The 15,646-nt window shown below is 35.7% G+C and overlaps 1 protein-coding gene and 1 non-coding gene across 3 annotated transcripts in view; both read right to left on the bottom strand.

Annotated features, from left to right (window-relative positions):
- Positions 1-637: 637 nt before the first annotated feature.
- Positions 638-743, bottom strand: LOC128250177 (U6 spliceosomal RNA). The gene has a single exon (XR_008266281.1). It is a non-coding gene; the product is annotated as a U6 spliceosomal RNA (small nuclear RNA).
- A 3,122-nt stretch (positions 744-3,865) lies between these two features.
- Positions 3,866-15,646, bottom strand: part of LOC106875391 (tyrosine-protein kinase HTK16) — a 51,402-nt gene continuing 39,621 nt past the window's right edge. For both annotated transcript variants that reach the window (XM_089337783.1, XM_089337784.1), the window contains exons 12-19: positions 14,531-14,589; positions 13,256-13,334; positions 12,662-12,741; positions 9,903-10,043; positions 9,254-9,442; positions 8,164-8,252; positions 6,555-6,681; positions 3,866-5,085 (exon numbers count right to left, since the gene is read on the bottom strand). In XM_089337783.1, coding sequence (XP_089193909.1) covers positions 4,924-5,085; positions 6,555-6,681; positions 8,164-8,252; positions 9,254-9,442; positions 9,903-10,043; positions 12,662-12,741; positions 13,256-13,334; positions 14,531-14,589 — 926 coding nt within the window. In that variant the 3' untranslated portion in view covers positions 3,866-4,923. The remainder of the gene's footprint in view (positions 5,086-6,554; positions 6,682-8,163; positions 8,253-9,253; positions 9,443-9,902; positions 10,044-12,661; positions 12,742-13,255; positions 13,335-14,530; positions 14,590-15,646) is intronic.

Here is a 15,646-nt window from a genome sequence, read left to right as displayed (position 1 = left end):
ATTTTTCAGCGTCGGGGGCTCTCCCTTCCAGTGCCACTCCACTGTCCACCTCTGGCTATCGAAGGCAGCACGAAAATCCTGGTCTTCAATGGTGTGCGCGGCATAGTTTTCTTCGCGGTTCTCACCAATGCACGGTTTCGCCATACACGGTTTCCCCGCAACCCCGAAACTTTAAAATCGTAAATTTTTATAGACTATATAGAAATAGAAATTATATTATATTTAAAAAATAGATATTATATATATATTTTTTAATAAAATGAAAATTTCCAGGCGTGGTGAGAAGTTTGCTTCCCAACCACATGGTTCCGGGTTCAGTCCCACTGCGTGGTACCTTGGGCAAGTGTCTTCTAGTATAGTCACAGACCGACCAAAGATTTGTGAGTGGAAAGAAGCCCTTTGTACATACATCTGTATGTGTATGTGTTGTGTGTTTGTCCCTCACCACCGCTTTTAGTGTGTTTAAATCCCCGTAACTTAGCGGTTCGGCAATAAAGATCGATAGAATAAGTACCAGGCTTAAAAAATATAAAGTAGTAAGGTCGATTCCTTCGTCTAAAATGGTTCAAGGAGGTGCCCTGGCATAGCCGCAGTCTAATGACTGAGACAAGTAGAAAAATAAAAGAATGAAAGACAAAAAAATATGGAACGCTTCACGAATTTGCGTGTCATCCTTGCGCAGGGGCCATGCTAATCTTCTCTGTATCGTTCCAATTTTAGTATATGTATTGCCGAAGCAATACACTGACTACCATTTGAATACAGTATATATAGTCACTAAAACTTACGTAAAAAAATAAATACGCAATCTAATTAACATATACGGTCAAAGTTAGCCGTTAGCTAAATTTACAAATAAAGATATTGATAATATTTTTAATAGATTATATTTTTTATTGTATATAAAATTGTTTTATTGAAATATAATATATTAATCTGACAAATATTTCATGAATATAAAACATAAAAATACTTTAATAGTATTTGAATACAAATCAAGGGAGGTAATTTCTGTTCTATTTTCATTCCTACTATGCAGAATTGAAATGCTTCACTTCACTTTCCCCATTTCATGCGTTAATTTAGTAGGAGATTTTGTAAATTATATATATATTTCGATGTGTCTATAAACTGACGCAGAAAATGGGTATTTTTAATTTTATGAAACTTAAAATTTCGAAAAAAATTGTGATATGTGTCAGGGTGTATGTGTACATGCCCACCATTTTTTCCACATTAAATTCATTAAATTCGCTGAGAAAACATTTTCCGTGGGTGAGGAAAGGAGTACAAAGCATCTGGGAGTTTGTGTTATGTATCTGGTGTCAATAATACAAGAAGCAATGAATAGTTTATAACTTTTGGTAACTTCAGTTACTGAGACCAAAACTGAAGTATTCTAGGAGGTCTTTGCAACACAGCGGGTTAAGGGGTTTGCTTTACAGGCTGAGTTAAATGTCATACTGTACTGATTTCAAAGTTAGGGTTGGCATTTGAATTTTTATTGTTGTCATCATCACCACCATCTTCTAGCATCCGTCATCTCTGCTGGTATGTGTTGGGTGGTTTGACAGGATTAAATGGATTACAGGACTACTTCATGCTCTGATGTTGACTTTGGCATGGTTTCTGCAGTCTTCACTCTCTTTAGTAATTCCGGTAAAAATTTATCACAGACAGCACCAGTCCATTCAAATATTTAAAAAGTGGCACATGCTGAATGAGATGATAAATGACTGTGCAAAATTAGCTTCTGATTGATTAAAATAATCTCCTTTTTTACTTGCAAAACAAGAGAAGTTTTGTTGAACACCATTCTGTGAAAGGGGGCACTGAGCTACAAAAGTTTAAACCACTGGTCTACATGATCACCCATACTGCTAGAAATAGTCATGAAATATCCCTCATATCACGCCTACAATTCTAAAAAATGAGAGAGAGAGATACATTGGATAATGTATTTCAAGGTAAACTATTAGGAAAAAAAAATATAACAGGAACATATTTATTCATTGTTTTTTTTTGTTTAGTCAGACAAATCAGAGTAAGCAGAGTTATGTACCTTGCCAAAGGATACATCACCACAACTCTAGTAGAGCAGTTTGAAGTCATGACTTTAATCTTATAGCCATTGTTTAAGGTCATTTGATTTAGATTATTATCATACAGCAGCTTGTTTATCATGATCCAGTAGACTGATGATCAAAGCCATTCTAGCCGTGGCCGTCTAGATTTTTTAAATTCAGGCATAGTGTTTCTGGGACTACCTTATTTAATGTGCTTTTCCTTTACTTTTCGCTCCATGTTGTGGTAGAGGGGCTTGCATGGACCAATGACTCTGAGAGCAATGCGGTCAGGAGTTCTAAAATCCTGGTAGAGCCACCCTTGGTGGCAAGGTCAAAGATGAGGACCCAGACTAAGCGTGACCCCCAAAGACCCCAATGTTGGAGCAAGCGGATGATGACCACAATAGAGCTCAATGCCTGAACCAGCAGATGAAGAGGGCTACACATGACAGACATTTTACAGAAGGTGCCACTTAAAACCATAACCAGGTCAGTGACAGTTTCATAACTGGATCCTGCGTGTCTCTCTCTATATGTGCTGCAGAGGGAGGTTATGAAATCAAGTGTGTGGGTCACTTCCTGGCAAGTTGAGGTCCACCTTAAATCCACACCGTTGGCACTTTCTTCTACTCTGTCTTTTTTCTGTTTTCTAGCTCCAGATCAGCCCTAATTGAGCAGATCTATAAAATCATTCCAGCTGTGACCATCCTGTCATTTTAGCTGTATGTAGAACATTTAGCAAAGATTACAAGATGGTCTGATGTGGGTTTTCTTTATTTAGGCTAGTAGGATAGGATTAAAAGGGAGATTTAGCTGCTATTTCTAGCAAGTTAAGTAGCCATATAGAAACACCCTTATCGATTTAAGACTAGACTTGGCTGCTAATCATACCAGTAAGGGAACCTCTACATGGTTACTTGACTTATTGTCAAATAACCATGTAGAAGATCCCACACTAATGTGACTTGAGGAAAATTTAGCTGCTATAGCTACTATTTTTTGTAGGTCAAGCAATTATATAGTAGTAGCCTTATTGATTTGCAGTTGAATTTTACTGCTATTTCTAGTAAGTTGTGTAACTGTGTAGAGGCTTCTTTCATTGGCTCAAGTACTTTTCTTTCCTAAAAGATTACTGTGATTTGTGTGTGTCCAATTTTAGGAAAAAATACATTGTGTTCCTGTCATAAGAGGGCAACAGGGAAGACATCTGGCTGTAAAACTGTGCCTCAAAAGGGGAACCATGATAAATACAATCTGTGGTAGGGGTTCCCAACCACCAGGTTGTGAACCAGTACTGGGTCAAAGATTATTTGGTACTGGGCTGCATAGAAAGAAGGAATTTTTATATTTTATTTCTATTTTATTGACCATAGCAATCTGTAGGGTATTTTTGCATTATAAATGTATAAATAAATATATGTAATGTATATTTTCTAGTATAGATTTGTCTTGAATAATGTTTCTTTGTGTAGTTACATTTAATGCTTTCACCGTGGACCATACACAAGATCTGTATATGTATTATATATATAGTAATTAAATTATATTTTATACACTTTATTGTGTTTTGTTATGTGCATGATCATCCAACCTGTGGAAAAATTTCTTTGCATGAAACCATGCTGCAAAAACGGTTGGGGGATGACTGATCTATGAGACCTGCAAAGTTAATCTCCACTTTAGCAAGGAAGATGGGCTTAAAAAATGGGTTGTTGTAATTTGTAGGGTGTGATCTGAAGTCAAATTTAGCAGCTTAAGATTGTGATAGAATCAAATGAACAAATGAAGACAATAACATCTGCAATTTATAAAATTTATTTTCATAACAAAAATATACAAAAATTGTCAGTAAAATCTTTGTTTTTCTCATTAAAAAAAGTCAGTGAAAACGGTGATGTCATGAAAATTTGTTCAAGTGAAAAAAAAAACAAAAACAAAACAAAACAAAAAACTATAAAATATATAGAAATAATGATTTCTTTTTGATTAGGCTCAGGAGAGCCTAATTAAGGATGTGTTGTTGATTATCATATTATTGCAATTAATGAATAATAAGGTTTTTGATGGGTCAGTCATTGGTTCAATGTACATCTGATGGCAAGAATGACAAGAAGTGTCTGTAAAGCAGTTCTGAACAAATACCACAATGGACTTTGTTAAAAAAACCCACCAATTTTTTCATTATTTTATTTTTTTCTAGCTGATGTTTATATACAAACATTGTATGATACACACACACATTTATGTTGGACCTCTGCACAGTTTTTCTCAACCAAACACCACAATGAGCTGAAATTGGAAAATATTCTGGCAGGAGACACTTGCTAAAAGTTCTGCACAATGAGATTGAGCCCAGAGCAAGCTTCTTATTGACACAGTAATACCTGTGCCCCTATAATTCCAGTATATTACTGGTATGTAACTCTCAAAATCCCAAAAGGATTTATTTGACAAACCTCATACAGATAAATAGACTTAAAAGCATGACTTTTTGATGATAAGATACGTCGATCAATGATCAATCCTATTGATTTGTTTTGGTGGAAGTGGTGGTGAAAGAAAGGGACAGTGAATTATACTGACTCAGTACTTATTTTCTTGATTCTGGAATGGAAGGATGAAAGGCAAAGTTGATTTTGGTGAGATTTGAACTTAGAATATAAGCATTTGTAACTAAATGTTACAAAGCCTTTTCTTGGATGCTCTCAGGATTCTTTTAGTCACGCTCCCATCCTTCAGATCTCATTAAAAAATATAATAAAAAATATACTTACAAAACAAAAGGACAACATAAAAACAACACAGACAACAACAATAAAAATAGCAGCAGCAACAACAACAACAGGTTTCTCTTTAGTTACATTTGGTTTCCAAAATTGGTAAAGAATTCTTGGAGTTTTGTGAATGTTGGTCGAGCTTTGCTATCCATTTCCCAACAACTGCCTATCATCTTGTAGACGGCGTTTGGGCATTTTTTGGGCTGAGACAATCTGCTATTGTTTTCCAAAAATTTCATGACCTGGAGAAAATATGAATTAAAAAAAAAAATTAATATATTCATATAATTATTCATTTTATGGGAAATACAGTTAAATTTGAAGAGGAAAGAAACAGGAAGTTGTGTCATACAAGTCGATATAGACTCCATTGGACCTAACAGAACATGAAGGATATAACAGCTGGAGAAAGAAATGACTGCATCAGCCTTCAGCTGGAGCACTGCAAAGACAACATACTGTCTGGTTTAGGAATTGAACTCATAACCTTGAAGAGAGGAAGCCTCTACATAGTTACTCAACCAGCAAGCACGACATTGCAGTCAAATCGTCTTTAAATATTATTCTACCATCATATGTAAGTGGATATAGCAGGTAGACATTAAAAGAAACCTGTTGTTACTATACATGAAACGTCAAGGCAGAGAGCTGGCAGAATCATTAACACACTTGGCAAAATGCTGAGCAGCATTTTGTCTGTCCTTACATTCTGAGTTCAAATTCTGCCAAGGGTGACTTTGCTGTTCATCTTTTTGTGGCTGATAAAACAAATACTAGCTGAGCACTGGGATTGATGAAATCGACTTACCTCTTCCCCTGAAATTGCTAGCCTTGTGCCAAAATTTGAAACCAATATATATAAAATGTGTGTATGTGTGCGTGAGTGTGCATGTGCACCATGTATGTGTGTTTGTGTGTTTGTTTACATTTGTGCTCCACTGAAACATCACTGAGGTACAAGCAGTGAACAAATGCTTTCAAAGACATGTGGAATGAGAAGTAGGCAAGGGTTGGTGAGAGGAAGGGCATCCATCTGTAAAGCAATACCTCAATAATATACTCACCTAACCCATGCTATCATGGAAAAAACATGTAAAAATGAAATGAACAAATGAGCATATGCACACTTGCACACAAAAGTAAGTACTGTATTTGATGGAATAAAAGATAAACTTTTTTTCTAGAAAAAAAGTGTCTCACTCCAGATTCTATATGCAAAGTTGGGCCTATATTACATGCTTTAACCCTTTAGCATTCAGATTTCTCTATCAAATGTAATGATTATTTATTCACATTGTTTTGAATTAATCCTGCATTATCTCAGAGCTTTGAGATTTTGATGAGGTGATTGCTTAGTTTTAGAATGACTTTGTAGGGTAGGTGTGAAAGGCAGGAAGGATCTGCTCAGTTTGAATAAAAAACACAAAGCAATATTGGGTCACATATGGCAAGTTAAAATGCTAAACCTTTTCCTGAATATGCACAGCTGAAATATGGGTTCATCTAATATGTCCATGCGCCTTTTATGGCATCAAAATATGGTACTTTCTTCCCTGATGACATCAAATATGGTACTTCCCTGATGACATCAAAATATGGTACTTTCTTCCCTGATACTTAAAATAAAAGTTGCTATAAGCACCCTGGTACCCAACCCAAATTATGACAACATCCAACACACATAATTAAAGGAAAAGCAATAAAAACTTACATCAATTCCTTTCATCTCACCATAAGGTACCTCTCCATATGAGAACATTTCCCATAATGTTATACCAAAACCCCAGACATCTGAAGCATGTGAGAAATGGCCATATTTTACAGACTCAGGTGCATACCTGCAACATGTTGCAAAAAAAGAAAATCAAAGTCAGTTAATGGTACATAAAAAAAAAAATGAAGGAAAACAAAATTTTAAAAAGAAATATAAAAAAAAATCTTTAATTGGCACAGACATGGCTGTGTGGTGAGAAGTTCACTTTCCAATCATAGTTCTGAGTTTAATCCCACTACATGGCACCTTGGGCCTGTCTTCTGTTATATCCCTGGGCTCTGGTCAAAGCCTTTTGAGTGGATTTGGTAAACAGAAACTAAAAGAAGTTTGTTGTACACACATTCACGCATGCACGCATGCACACACACATGCGTTTATGAATTTGTAAAATCATGTGCTGAAACAGATATTGTTATATTTCAGGATGGTCATTTTTTTTTACTTGCCTAATAGACACATGTACTACATATTCATTCTTCACTTGTCTGTTTGTCATCATCATCATCTCTTATTTTTAGCTTATGTCTATTGCCTGGAAATCTTTCACACATCTGTAACCTCTTCAGCGACTCTTTCATCCCACAGGACATCTAGGAGATTAATTAGTAATTCTGAATAAGAACTAACTTGGAGCATGATGACATGTCCAACCCATGCCAGCATGGAAAGTAGGCATGGTGATGATGTTGACGATGACGACGAAAACGATATGTTTAGAATGACTGAAACCAATCAAATGAAATTCCTATTATAATTATGTGTATCCTAACTTTTAGAACAGATACACTTATACCTTATACACTTGTGTGTTGTGAAATGTAACTAAAAGAGATGGCATTATGAAGGGTATCTAGCTGCCTGCTGTAAAACACTGCCTCAGAAAGTCATCCTATTTAAGCCAGCCAGTATGGAGGAATGGTTGATGACAACAATCATCATCATCATCATCATCGTTTAACATCCGCTTTCCATGCTAGCATGGGTTGGACGATTTGACTGAGGACTGGTGAAACCAGATGGTTACACCAGGCTCCAATCTGATTTGGCAGGTTTCTACAGCTGGCTGCCCTTCCTAACGCCAACCACTCAGAGAGTGTAGTGGGTGCTTTTACGTGTCACCCGCACGAAGGCCAGTCAGGCGGTACTGGCAATGGCCACGCTCAAAATGGTGTATTTTACGTGCCACCCGCACAAGAGCCAGTCCAGGGGCACTGGCAACGATCTCGCTCGAAAATCCTTACACATGTCACGAGCACAAGTGCCAGAAAGGCAACACTGGGCACGGGTGCTATCCCGATTTCGCTTGCCCCAATAAGTCTTCGCAAGCTGAGTTTCGTGTCCAATGAAGGAGACGACGTTGGCACGGGTGCCAGTCGTCAAATTTGATGACGATAATTTGATGATGATAATGATGACCATGATGATGATGATGATGATGAACTGTAAGTGCAGTTGAGATATTTTGCATATTACATGTGATAAATAAAGACAAAAGAAATATGTGTAATTTCAGAAAAATAAATGGACAAAGTAAAATTAACAGTACCATTTGATAGGCCACTTTCCTCCAGTGGTGGCACGATAATACTGGTTCTCTCCCACAGCTCGAGATAATCCAAAATCAGTTATTTTAATCTGTGGAGTGAAAAAAACCCCCCAAAAACTGATGAATAATAGAGGATGATTTTAATATCATTAAATGATGTATGTCCAGTACCCCAGAGCATGTTAAAATGATGATGATGATGATGATGATGATGTGTGTGTGTGCACATGTGTATCCACATATCTTCACACTGACACTATCTTGGGGTAACGTTCTTTATATTTGCCACAAACAAAATGTCCAGCAGTTTTTTCACATGTGAAGATGCAGAATAACGTATCTTATTTTAAAAATCAGTAATGGTCGGCAGGAAGGACATCTGGTTATGTATATATATACTGCTGTACAACCAATACCAGTTTGAAGAAAAAAGTAGTGTTAAAAATGAAGATGATGAGATCTCCATTGTATAGAATAAGTGAGGGTGCTATAAGTTGCTTTGGACCAACAATAATGGTTTCAAATTTTGGCACAAGGCCAGCAAGTTAGGCTGAGGGTGAAAGTTGATTACATCACCCTCAGTACTAAGCTGGTACTTATTTTATTAACCCTGGAAGGAGGAAAAGCAATGTTGACCTTGGCCGAATTTGAACTCAGAACATAAAGACAAGATGAAAGGTCACCCTCAAACAGCAGCAATAACAACAACAACAACAACAATAACAGCAGTAGTAACAGTCTGAAGGTGAGGAGCTTGATGTAGCTACCCAAATGGTTAGTAATGGCCGCCAAATCTCTCTCAACATATCCTTACTGTTGTAAAAAAACGTAGAGAAGGGAAGGAGATTTGTGAGTCTAGGCTAATGTGGTCCCAGATATACTAAACCTAAAATGAAGATTGAGTGATTAGGGGTGTATAAACTGGGGGTTAAACAACAACAAAATTAGCTTTAAGAGATAGAAAGAAGAAGGAGAAGAAGAACAGCAGCAATAATAATAATAATAATAATAATAATAATAATAATAATAATAATAACAACAGCAACAACACAAATTCCAGAGGCTGACAGAAGACTCAATTGATAGTCACCTGTTTTTTAGACTCTAAAAGGATATTTCTTGCTGCCAAATCTCGATGCACCATTTTCTTTGATTCCAGATAAACCATTCCAAAGGCAATTTGAGATGCCCATAAAATCAATTCTACTTTTGCATCAACTTTTGAAGGGTAATCCAAGAGAAAGTCTAGCATTGATCCTTTGGGGACAAATTCTTCAACCTAAAAAGTAAAAAAATATATATATATATATATATATATATATATTTGGTGTTGGTCAAATATTGAATTCTGATATCTTTCAGTTTTTATCTTTTGCTTGTTTCAGTCATTTGACAGCAGCCATGCTAGGGCACTGCTTGGAAGGATTTTAGGCGAACAAATTGACCTCAGGACTTATTTTGTTAAGCCTAGTACTTATTCAATCAGACTCATTTGTTGAACTGCTAAATTATGGTGATGTAAACACACCAACACCAGTTGTTAAGCAGTGGTGAGAGACAAACAGAGATACAAAGACACACATATATGTATATGGAAGGCTTCTTACAATTTTCTTCTAACAAATCTACTTATGACCACGAGTCCGCTGCCTAACCACTGGGCCATTGCACCTCCGACAGTTTGTAGTAGTGTAACATAAAACAATACATAAAAAAGCAAAAATAGTGCTGCCACTTACCAGCATCAAAGGTTTCTGACATAGACCAATTAGTTTGGTGATACATATATGGTCTAAGTTCATCATAATCTTTGCTTCTCGACAGAAGTCTGAAGTGCTGTTCACAACATTATTATTAAAGGTTTTCAAAGCAACTGTTATCTAAAAATAATATAAAAACAGAAATTTAAAATACAGAAAACAGAAAGTAGGATTTTATCAAAATGTTTTTGTGATTTTACTAGTATAGGAAAGAGATGAAAGTCATTCAAAACCCAGGTAGCCTCGATTAAAATTTATATGATCAAAGACATTCCATTTGTCACTATGCCATTTTCATACATCTAAGACTACATTGTTGAATGTGTTCTTCCTTTTTTTAAGTCAGTAGGGTGTGATTTGAAGAAATCTGGCAGCTATTTTTAGCAAGCTAAGTGACTGTGTAGAAGTTTCCTTCTTTCTTCACTATGTGTTTCTAGTGCAACTTTTTTTAATTGCAGACACCAAATAACACATATGAAATCATCATCATCATCATCATCATTTAGTGATTGTATTCCTGCAGGCATGGGTTGGATGGTTTCACACAATCCACCAGGTCAGTGAACTGTGTTGAACTCTAACATCTGTTTTGGTATGGTGTCTCTAGCCAGATGCCCTTTCTAATTCCAATCATTTTACAGAGAGTAGTGGGTGTTTTTTCATGTCAGCAGCATTAGTGGGTTCACCATAAATGAAACATTTCATATTTCATTGCACTCGCATCCATTCTTTGCTTAAAAATATAAATGTACTCCTCATTTAATCCAGATATGTTCTCATAATGTGGTTACTGAGTAGTGGAGCTAATGTCTTTACATCTTGATACTTTCACCACAATTAACCAACCCACAGTGAAGTAGAACTTGATGTCAGTCAAACAGATTTGAGCTAAGTAAAGGTATGATACAACAGAATTTCTGTAGGTTTCATTTCAAAGTCATGTTATTATTATTTCAGCCTTTAACTTCATAACCACTGTGCTATATCTATCTGTCTGTATATCTATAAACCTGTTTGACAATTTACCTTCTTCTCTTTATATTTGTCTCTCTATCAAATTATTGATTACTATTATTAGTATGGAATCGCATATATTTTAGGGAATTTATAGTCAATTAAATGGAGTCCAGTACTTGGCTTTATCAACCCTCGAAGGATAAAATGCAAAGTTGACCTCAATAACACTCTCCTACACATATAATACACAAAAAGCTATAAATGATGTATGATTTTCTTGTTCATACCCTGAAAGGTTGTATTACCCATTCATTGAGCAAAAACCTATAAAGGTCATGGGAAGTAAAGCTCATTAGAATTGGTTATGTTTGTTGTCAGCCAAACAGATAGAAGAAATCGAAACTTATGCAAATACATATAGCCTTATTTGAAAATGTGAATAATTTTGTGTGTTAATTTAGTAACAATGTTCTAGCTAATATACCAACAAAAACTGGTTTGTTAAGTAAAATAGCAATGTTTTATAGGAAATGGCTTTTTCACAAAAAGTGTGACCAACTTAAAACGTGTTAGGTCTAATCTATACAAGGCAAACCAGTGCCCTTGGCATTTATTGTTTGCTCAGGATGTTTTACACCCACATATATTTTAAAAATACAAGAGTATTTTGTGATGAATCCTCATTGTTTAGTCTTTAGTAAAAGATAGCTCATTCATGACAGACTAATAATTATAATGATAGTGGATAGACTTATTTTTTCCAGAGAGAAAAATGAGTTTCATAACTCATTAGGTTGTAGGAGCATCTGAGCTAGTAAGCAAACCTTCTTCTGAATTAGAAAGCCCTCTATTTAATTAGCAAGCTCACCTCTGAACAACAGAGCCCTTCTTTGTATTAGTAAACTTTCACTGAACCATCAGGCTTTTACTGAACTAGCAACTTATCCTCTGAACTAGAAAACTCTAAACCACAATGTTTCTCAACTATTTTTCACCCATGGACCCCTTTGATACCCCCTTTTTTTACTCAGATGGACCCTCCTAGCCATTTGATGTTTAAAAATTCATATTATATTCTTATAATTAGATATTATAAGGAAGTGTATAAAAAAAAATTGCTTAAATATTTTGTGTATTGTAAGAAGTAGAAGTAAATTATTGCAGGTAAATTTGAACAACAAAAGCTTATATGGCCCTCCAAAGGCCATATGGATCCGAGATGAGAATCACTGATCAAACTGTCCCAGATATAGGAGTAGTATCCTGTTGTAGGCCTCACCTGAGCTCTGTAAAAAGTTAATAGTTGTTAGGGAACTGAAGTATTTTCTGACCTGAAAGAATAAGGTAAATCTTGGTGATGAAGTTTTTGCTATGTCAAGAGAGATCCTAAGCAATGGTATTTGTAGTAAGCAACCCTAAAGCTTTTAGTTGTGTGATGTTCATATTTGAAATTTGTCCATTTAGCTGGCTCCTGTCAAAGGCAGACGTTAAGTGATAATGATGATGATGATGATGGTGTTTGAAACATAAATTAACAGGAAATTTCGATGGAAAGTTTTTAGACCACTTTCACACAGGAAGTTTGTAACATAGAACTTGGGTTGGTTGGTATCAAATGAGTTAATCTACTCAACTCTACAAAAGCAGCTGCTGCAAGCAGGGTGGGGTAGTAGTGGTGGTGGGGCGACCAAAGTTGAAAAATCTTTGGAATTTCTTAAATGGATTAGCAGTGTAGAATAATATAATCTCAAAAACGAAATGCAAAAATGGATTTATTTTACCTTTTTACTTTTTTTGCCATCATGAGTAGTTAAAGTTCCTTTCATTACTTCACCAAATTCTCCAAGACCTAAAAGACCACCTGTGAGACAAATGCAAAAAAGACATTTAATTAACAGATTCAAGCTATTTTCAACATTTTCCCCCCCAGCCCACTACACAACTACTTCTGTTGTTATACTCATCATCACTATTATCATCATTACCACTACCAGCCACCATGACCACCACTACCACCACCCCTGCTACTGCCACTGTAATTAATTTCTTCATAATAATCTCCAACAAACAAAGTCTGTTCCACCACCACTGCTGCCGCCACCGCCGCCACCACCACCACCACCACCGCTACCACCACTATTAGCATCACTACTTAATGTTTCCAGTTTCAGATCTTGTAAAGCAGATAAGGGTAGATTTCTGAGTACACAGTAGAGGGGACAAAAAGTATCAAATTTTTAGGATACAATCTATTTACTGCTGTGGGTAAAGTTCGAGAGTTTATTTAAAGGTTTAGGAGTTTATTTAAAGGTTTAGGAGTGCAGTGAAGGTTTAGGAGTTCCAATGTGGATTGAAGAATACACTGAAGAACCGACCTTTTTTGATGTCTTTGCAGTCAATGAAATGGAAATTTGTTACAGTATGTTCGAGCTGTGAGGTGGGTGGAACTGGAGGCTAAATTGACAGGAAAAAGAAAAAAAACATATAAAGTTTTTATGAAGCATATAACAGAGATGTTTCGATAGTAAATACTATGTATAAAGACATAGCTGTGTTTAGAAGTTTGCTTCACAACCACTATATTCGCCTCAACCCTCATCAACATGAATCACCGAGGAAAAATTCTAAATCCGTCATGTTGAACATCTATTAGTGTTCTGACTTGTTTTGTACCAAAATCACCTTTAATCACCTATATTATTGTTGCTATTATTATCAATTACTTATATTCACCAAAGATATTAACAATAATAGCATCTTTCTTCGAATGTTTACATTCAAATTTTACACATAAACATATTTTCACCGAGGCAGGCTGATTTTGGTGCAAAGCAAGTCAGAATGCTGATAGATGTTCAATGTGATGGATTTAGAATCTCTCCTTGACAATTCATGCTGAGGAGGGTTGAGGTCCACAGGCCAGAACCCAAAATCACGGTACATGAATATCTGAATGACATATTCCTTAAGGGTATGTTTTTAGCTGTTTAATTCTTTAACTGTTTGCTTGCTTACTGTTGTCTCTGTCATATTTTGGTGCTTTTGGTGGTGAATTTAGGATTTTGGCTGCTATTTCTAAACAGGTTTGATGCCTTGTGTGTCCTTAAGCTTAGTGCTAATTTAAAATTTTATATATATATATATATATATATATACATACATACATACATACAAGACTAGGTGAAAGCACTAATTTACAAAAAATGTGACATATGAATAAAAATCTGTAAATATACAACCATCCAAACATCTGAGTACCTGATTATTATTTTTTCTAATATATAATTCCTGTACATCACCTCCAAACCTTCCAATATATATATATATATATATATATATATATATATATATATATATATATATATAATAGAGATGAAGGAGGGAGAGCAGAGGGTGGGTGAGAGGAAGAGAGAGAGGAAGAAAGAGGAAAGGTGAGAAGATGAGTTTAAGAATTATTAAAATGTGGTGAATATAATTGAAAATGATGATGATGATGATGACAATGGCGATGACAATGATGACAATGACAACAACAACAACAACAATGATGTCAATGATTCTCATGGAAATGGTTGTGAAAAGAATGGTGATAAAAATGGTAAGTGGGAATGATGATAATGACATTCATGGTAATTTATCAGAAGACTTACTGGAACTGGTGGAGGTACCCTTAGAGGAACTGATACTCTTGTCCGTTGGAGTGGAACTTCTGTAAAAGTAGAACAGAAAATTTTAAAAAATATTTCCACTGAAATAATTTATTATAATTGTTCTCTTTTACAATTTCTTCTCTGATTCCATTCATCCAAAATGTGGACTAACCAAACAGTTATTGTTATGGAAGAGTATCAAAGGAAGTTTGATGGAGGGTGTGGACGTTGGAAGAATCACTTAGTCTTTTACTTGTTTCAGTCATTTGACTGCAGCCATGCTGGAACACCGCCTTTAGTCGAGCAAATCGACCCCACGACTTATTCTTTGTAAACCTAGTACTTATTCTATCGGTCTCTTTTTGCCGAACTGCTAAGTTACGGGGACGTAAACACACCAGCATGGGTTGTCAAGCGATGGTGAGGGGACAAACACAGACACACATACATATATATATATATATATATATATATATATATATACATACATATATACGATGGGCTTCATTCAGTTTCCGTCTACCAAATCCACTCACAAGGCTTTGGTTGGCCCGAGGCTATAGTAGAAGACACTTGCCCAAGGTGCCACGCAGTGGGACTGAACCCGGAACCATGTGGTTGGTAAGCAAGCTACTTACCACACAGCCACTCCTGCGCCTAAGATACTCTATAGAAATTATAACCAGCACTGATTTTCGTTATGGCATTTCATCCTGAGACGTCAGATGTAAACAAGCAATGAGATTGAAGATGAAAATAAGGGTAATGGGCATATATGCCATATTTTGGCAGGTTTTGCTCCTTCATCAGCACCCGTCTAACCCCTTAATCATCAATGAACACGTTGCGTAAACAGTCACTAAATATAGTGGTGTAACATTATTGGATATACCAGTTTTACATATTAAATACATTTCTGGAAACTGGTATGTAAACAATGACTTGTAGGGATGCAGAATTTCGTTATGCAACTACAATATAATATAAACTAAATTAAAAGTTTTTATAAGTCAATACTGTGTTAGCAGTGTGATTTACATCACTTGTTAGGGTTGTCTCTACACTGATTTTTGCTATGATGTTATATATATGAATGCATAAATATTTGAAAAATGT

The sequence above is a fragment of the Octopus bimaculoides genome, chromosome 19 (genome assembly GCF_046866305.1).
Source record: "Octopus bimaculoides isolate indiv1 chromosome 19, ASM4686630v1, whole genome shotgun sequence".
NCBI lineage: Eukaryota > Metazoa > Mollusca > Cephalopoda > Octopoda > Octopodidae > Octopus > Octopus bimaculoides.
This window is presented reverse-complemented; position numbering and strand designations above follow the sequence as displayed.